The sequence below is a fragment of the Rhinatrema bivittatum genome, chromosome 6 (assembly GCF_901001135.1).
Source record: "Rhinatrema bivittatum chromosome 6, aRhiBiv1.1, whole genome shotgun sequence".
In the NCBI taxonomy this organism is placed as follows: domain Eukaryota; kingdom Metazoa; phylum Chordata; class Amphibia; order Gymnophiona; family Rhinatrematidae; genus Rhinatrema; species Rhinatrema bivittatum.
This window is the reverse complement of record NC_042620.1, coordinates 262,872,481-262,879,375: the sequence shown is the minus strand read 5'-3', so window position 1 is coordinate 262,879,375 and position 6,895 is coordinate 262,872,481. Positions and strand designations below refer to the sequence as shown.

The window sequence follows — 6,895 nt, the reverse complement described above, 5'->3', positions numbered from 1 at the left end:
TTTTCTTATGTTCTTATGTTCTTATGTTCATGTTTAAAACAAATCAGAGAAAATACTTTTTCATTCAATGCACAATTAAGCTTTAGAATTCATTGCCAGAGGAGAAGGTAAAGGCAATGGGTTTAAAGGTGGTAACAGCTGGGTTTAAAAAAAAGGCTTGGACAAGTTCCTGGAGAAAAAGTTCATAAACCAAAACCATTATTATCCAGGTAGAGTGAGGAAAGCCAAACCTTATCCCTGGGTCTTAGCAGTATGGTATATATCTATTATATAGGATCCTGCCAGGTACTTGTAGCTTGGATTGGCAATGGTCAGAAGCAGGATGCTGGGCTTGATGGACCCTTGGTCTGACCCAGTATGGCAGTTCTTATGTTCTTATACTTTATTGTTCAGGCTTTTGACAACTAACCTTTGCTAAAGCAGATAGTCATGCAATTTAGAAATTGGCGAAGGGCCCTGTAATATCTATTTTATCTATTTGTGCTAAGGTCAAATGCTGGTTTGTGTTATGTATGGGTATGTTATTTGTATTTTTAAAAATGTTATATGTGTATGTTTTTATGTAATTCACCAAAAATGGTAGATTGGTGGGTAAGAAATCTTTTAAGATAAATTAATTAATTAAAAACTCTGGCTAATCTAGCTGGGCAGTGCTGAATATCAGTGTTTATCTGGCTAATTTAGCTGAATAAGTTTGCTCCACTCCAGAATGCCCCGGACCATCCCTAAGTTTTTAGCCAGGTAAGTCAGGGGCGATAAAACTGGTACGATTTTCAAATCCCACTGCTTGTCTGGCTAGATGGACAAACTGTTTAAATATTGATCCCCACAGTCTTTAATCTCTGAGACTGATTGTCAGGGGGCCTGGATAGTTGAATGGACTTGCATGGTCATGGAGCGTTTCACCTCGAGGACTGGATGAGCTGGGATGGGCACAGGGACACTAAGCACTGTGACATCACTAGCAGGACCCAACAGGAGGAGAAGGCTGTGACTGTACAGGAGAGAGAGTTTCTGTTTCACACTTGAATCTCTGTTAATCAGCAATGACAGTAGGGATTCTGGAGAACTAACCAGGAGTGAGGAGCTCTTGGCAATTTCAAGTCCCTCTCTCTCCCAGCTCCAGCAGCACCCGCGTGTTCACACATGCCTGATGGTTTCACACTGATGTTTGTAATCCCTCCCCGCAGGGTTTTAAGAGGCTTCTCTGGGAGTGGGTGTCCTCATACAGAGCATCTCACCTCCAGCTCAGCCTCGCTGCAGCTTTTCACCAAAGTTCCTCCGTGGATCCTCCAGAAGAAAGGAAAGGTACAACCAGTAGAAAGTTTCCTCCAAGAATATTCTGAGAAGGTAGAGAATATTTCTCTCAACTTCTTTTCATTTGTATTGCTCCTAATTTTATTTTTATCTAACTTTGTATTTATTGTTTCTGTTTTTAAAGCAACCATTTGAATTTCTCTTCTGCTTTAGAGAAATTCCTCTCCAGTCTTTTGTATCCCAGGTTTTTCTGTTTAAAACTCTTCTAGGAGAATTGAAAGGTGATTTGGAGATTTAATCCCTTGGGTTTTGGGAGAGTGTCTGTGTTTTTAATTGTAGATTATGTGCTGGTTGTGATATCTTTCCTTGGACCGCTGTAGAAATTATCCAGAGATGTTCTAGTGCACGAGTTTTGGAGATCTCGCTGGTCCTTTCTTCAGATACATTCTGGAAAGCTCTTGTACTACTTATAACATTTTTGGATAATTCTTCTATGGATGCAGTACCGCACGGTATCGCAAGCTGCAGAGGACTCCGTTTTCTCTAGAACAAAGACAGCTCCTTGACCCTAAATTATCTTTCGAATAAAGTTTGAGACCTGGCATCTTTTCTGGAAGAAATTGATTAGATGTCTGTTTGAATGATTTCTCAGAACTGTGGATGGTTAAGCTTCCAGGCTTTTGAGATTGTATGCGGAAAGGGCTATAAACTGATTTTTTAAAGTGCTGGGGACAATAATCCCCTAACCATCTTTTTGGGTGAAAGAGATATTAATGAAGATTTTATGGACCCTGATCAGCATTTTCTTTTTCTTTTTCTTTATGTTATGTGTTAATTATGCATGTTTACTTCTATACATTGCCTGGGACGACTCTTTTTGAGTCAGGGAAGCGGTTAATAAGCCATTTTAAATAACATAAGTAAATGAAATGATTGCATCTAGTTAAATAAATGTTGTATAGCAATGATTTGTAAAATAAGGTTCTGGTATTATTCGCTCTGCTCTACAGCATTTTATCCAGCTCAGAGGGAAGACACTGAAATATTACGGAGTGGCAGCACCACCTGTCAGATCAGGGTGTGAGTCCCAGTTCGCATAGCTGGAAGCAGTGGTGATTCTTGCTGCATTGGGCTCTCAGAAACCTCCTGCTGCTCCCACAGCTGTATCTTTACATTGTTTTGAACTGCTGGGGGATCTACAGGCAACCAAAGTGCATTGGAAATTATTTATTTTCACTGTGTTTAACCAGAATTGGTTATAATTGCCAGTCATCCACCTAGAAGGCAGGCTGCAGACTACTTAGTGTGAGATATTGTTTTTGTTACTTTTAAGCCACAGGGAAGGAGAATTTCCTCCTTGGGGGAATTTGTTCTGGATACATCCCAAGAGAGAAGACCACTACAAAAACAAACAAACAAAACTCTTCCCAGGGGTTCTGCAGAAGAGCAGTAGCAAGGGATGAATTTCACAGTCATACAGGGACGGTTCCTGGGTCTTAGAACCGTGTGTAACGGAAACAGAGAGACAGAGGGATAGGAAAAAGAGAGGGGTAGGTACTTAGTTTCACTGAGCAAAGGAAACCTGAGGGGCATAAGTTGGGTGAGAGCTGTGGGACAGAGAACTTTGAGTTCTAGAAAAATGAATCTGTCAGGGATTATGAAAGGCAATTTAGAATAGCACTGTATGTAAGGGGAAGAGGAGGAGATGGGGGGAGGAGAAGAGAAGGTGTAAGAGGGAGGGAAAGATAAGTAACCTTTCCTGGGGGTATGGGGAGAGGAGCTAAAAAGCATGGAGCTAGGTAAGGGGAGGAGCAGAAAAGGCAGGCAGTGTGCCCTGGAGAAATGCTGAAGGGGTGGGGCAACTTTCCTCTGTGTTTTGAAAGGAGAATGCTACAGCTGCAGTTGTGTCTTGAGGGCTCAGTCCCTGCCCTACTTTGGGAAAGAAATTAAGTTGCCTGTTGCTACAAGCAGAATTAAAAAAAAAAAAAAGAAGGAGCTGGTCTCACAGCTCCCCCAGAACCCAGAGAAACACCCAGCTCCTGAGAGTACTGCTGAAACCTGCTGGGGGGCTGACTCGGGCTGCACCTGTGCCCTACACCGAGAGAGACAGAGGGCTGGGGTACTCCTCACTCTGCCTATTGCCCCGGATTACCTTGTAGGGCAGTGGTTCTCAACCCCCCAAGTAAGGTAGAAGAAAAATGAAAAACAACTCTGCATCTGAAGCCAATTCTGCCTGACCTCAGCTCTGACAATTAGCTGAAGTCCCTGGATCAGCACTTCTGCTCAGAGCCTGACTGCATCACCTCACCCATGGATGCCATTTTCCTCCAGATAAACCTCCCCCATTGTCTGCTGAAGTGTTGGTGCCATGACTTCACCACTCTGAGTAAAGAATTCCTTCCTCGCTCATACTTGGTGTCGTTATAAAGGGGAATATGGGAAAGGTGAGGAAGGGGGAATATAGCATGGTGCAAGATACTTATGAGAAATGTATAGCGGTGATATGAAATGGAACGATTTGTTCATGTTGTATGACACTTCCTTCCGAGTATGGTGAGATGCCTTTCCCCTTAGTTTGAGAAGATGTTTCCCTCCCTCCGCTCTTTTAATATGAGATTCCTTATTCTTACCACAAACATCCCTGAAAGGTAACTTTCTGGAGGTTCCTGCGGGACACTGCCTTTGGACAGCTTGTCTCATCTTAGGGAGCCCCACTCTTCTCTAAGCTTGATAATGCTCTTATTTCTAATTCCACCAGTGTACGCTGGGCTGCATGAAATTCCCATGGCAATAATGTTCCTTCCTACAGAGCTTGGCCTCTCACTTATTTTATTTTCTCTCTGCCCATTTCAGTCTGTTTCTGATTGTTTCTTGCTCCTTCTGTCTCTTTCAGTTTATAACAGGTCGGGGTATTCTCTACTTTATCTATCTCAGTATACAGCACAGGTGCAGCCTGACTATGCCTCTAGCAAGGATAGCTGGAGGGATGTTCCGGATATTCATAATGAATGTGGATAAGAAAGATCTCACATCTGTCTCATAAATATTCATTATGATCAGCCTGACAACCAGACCAGTGAGGTGTGCCTCCAGAACAGGGTTGAGCATCACTGATGTAGAGCAATCAGAAGAAGATTGGACTCAGTGAACCATTGGTCTCCCTTCAACTCAACTATGCAACTATAAAATGTGTTGGACATGATGAATTCTAATTTTTGCAGGCAAGAGTAGTAAGAGTCATTTTACAAAATAATTAGGGGAAAGGGGTGATACTTCTAAATGCTGGCCTGGTGGGGCAAATGCTAGCTGTATCCTCAGTCTGGGTTGTGCACATTCTCTCAAAATCTCTAAAATGTCGAAAGAGAAGAAGAGACCGGTTCCATTACTAGGGATACTAACTGACTCCAGGTCCTTGGGAGCAGGCTGAGCCAGTGCAGGTTTTACCTCCCATATGGGCTGATTCATTTTGTCTTATCAAAACTGGACCTGCAAATCCATAGATGCAGTGGTTGCAAGCAGCCCAGATGACATAGAGCTAGTTGGTAGCCAAGATACTACATTCTAATTGGGTTATGTACATAGATTGTAGACTTATCCTCCTCATGTCTAATATGTCCTCCTTCCTCCCAGGTAAGACAGCAGAGCGGTGTATGATGGGAGCATCAGGGGTCCAGCTGGTAGGCGTCATCCTGGCTATTTGTGGCCTGATTGGAGCAATTGTGTGCTGCGCCCTTCCCAAGTGGAAAGAGACTTCCTTCACTGGTCAGAACATCGTGACAGCCCAGACCACTTGGGAGGGGATCTGGATGAACTGCGTGGTCCAAAGTACAGGCCAAATGCAGTGCAAGACCTATGACTCCATGCTTCAGCTGCCATCAGACCTGCAAGCAGCCCGGGCTCTCACCGTGGTCAGCATCGTTCTGGCCGTCTTTGGTGTGCTGGTGGCATTTGTGGGTGCTGAGTTTACTACCTGCGTGGAGAACGAGGGTGCTAAGTCCAAGGTGTCACTGACCGCTGGCATCGTGATAGCCATAGCTGGGGTGATGCTCATTATCCCTGTCAGCTGGTCAGCCAACACAGTGATCCGCAACTTCTACAATCCAACCACAGTGTCTAAGATGGAGCTGGGTGCCTGCATCTTCATTGGCTGGGCTTCCTCTGTCTTGCTGCTCATTGCTGGGGGGCTCCTCTGCTTCTTCCGCCCCCGGGAGGCTGGTGGCAACTACTCAGCCCAGTACTATGCTAAGAATGCTCCCAGCGCACCCACCAGTAAGAACTATGTTTGACACAATACAGCGGGATGGAGGCACAGATCCCACCAACTGACTTCCAACAGCGATCACCAAAGAAATATTGGCTCTTTTATTAGACTGTATACATTTCAAGTTTTGGCCAAATCAAGCAAGAAAATCTTTTGTTATTATCTTTGTGTTTTGTTGGACCCAATAGTTCCCTCCTGTTCCTAGCTCAATGGTAACTAAGTACGGGATCTGACACACTGAGCCTAAAATTGCAGCTACCTGGGGATTTCTCCCCCCACCCCCCCCCATTTTACGTCCCCTTCTAACTTACATTTAGTAAGTCATTGCAGTGACAGTGCTCAGCCAGGTCCAATGCACCAGGGATCCTTCCAGAACTCTGCAATCACAGACCTTAAATCTGGTCACTAGATGTCACCATTGCACAATGACTATGACTCCTTCCCCCCCCCCCCCAATCCAGGGACTCTGAACGCTATCTTTGCATCATCGCATCCCTAGTCAATCCGGGGAGTGGGAGATCTGAGGTGGGAATCAAACCCTGTTCTCTCTGCATGGCAGTATCTAGCACTGTCACTGAACCATCAGGCAGGTGGTGCTTAGTCCTGCAAAAACGAATTGGCCTTAAACGCACATGTGCGCACGCATGTTTACCTTCACATAGATATATAAACATACACATATACACCCCACCTCCAATTTGTAAAACAGTGATGGGAGTTTTTATGTTGTGTTGCAAAAAGGGTTGTACAACCATGAATTGTTTCATCAAAGGGTAGCATTGGGATAGGAACTGCTCCATTACACAAAAGGTCTTGGGGGAATAGAGTGACGATAAAAGGTTCTGCAATCTCCAGTCCCTACTGCTGCATAGCCACAGTCTGTTCTGAGCAAGATACTGATTTTCAAGATATTGATTATCTGATGTACATAAGGTTCAAGAAGATGTATAGCTTGCTTAGCATGAAAACCACTGCAGAGACTGGCATTGAGAACCTTTGGCCTTAAAGGATAATAAGATGATGCACCCTATTATATGAGTATCAGTTTATATTATATTACTGTATATCTTTCTGTCATATTGTTGTATATAATGTATCCTCTGACTCTTACACTGTCAGTAACATTCCTCTCGTTTTTTGTGGGGTTTTTTTTGTACATAATAAACAGTTTCCCACCCCCCATCTTTTTTTTTTTTTTTTTTTTAATACGGCTGTAAATCTTTCTCACAAGAAACACACTCACTGGAACCAGCCCCCACCCTTCTCTGCTGATTCTGAGGCTGGCAGACTTTCATACTATGGGGAGGGAGGAGGGGAGGGGAAGGGGAAGACCTGCCTCTGAACCTTTCACTACTAATGAGAGGAGTGGCAAGGGGA

The 6,895-nt window shown here is 44.0% G+C and overlaps 1 protein-coding gene across 3 annotated transcripts; it reads left to right on the top strand.

The window, feature by feature from the left end:
- The first annotated feature begins 1,224 nt into the window (after nucleotides 1-1,224).
- LOC115094223 (claudin-4-like) lies at nucleotides 1,225-6,694 on the top strand. Of its 3 annotated transcripts, none has more exons than XM_029607046.1 (2): nucleotides 1,225-1,350; nucleotides 4,888-6,694. In XM_029607046.1, the coding sequence occupies exon 2, from the start codon at nucleotides 4,908-4,910 to the stop codon at nucleotides 5,541-5,543; it is 636 nt and encodes a 211-aa protein (XP_029462906.1). In that variant the 5' UTR covers nucleotides 1,225-1,350; nucleotides 4,888-4,907; the 3' UTR covers nucleotides 5,544-6,694. The 3 variants fall into 3 exon arrangements, with proteins under 3 accessions (XP_029462906.1, XP_029462907.1, XP_029462908.1); XM_029607047.1 differs by having other exon boundaries at nucleotides 1,234-1,308; XM_029607048.1 differs by lacking the exon at nucleotides 1,225-1,350 and adding an exon at nucleotides 3,444-3,701.
- The last annotated feature ends 201 nt before the right edge of the window (nucleotides 6,695-6,895 follow it).

What these genes read in the sequence shown, in the direction of transcription:
- LOC115094223 (XM_029607046.1), top strand. Translation starts at nt 4,908, where the DNA reads ATGATGGGAGCATCAGGGGTCCAGCTGGTAGGCGTCATCCTGGCTATT.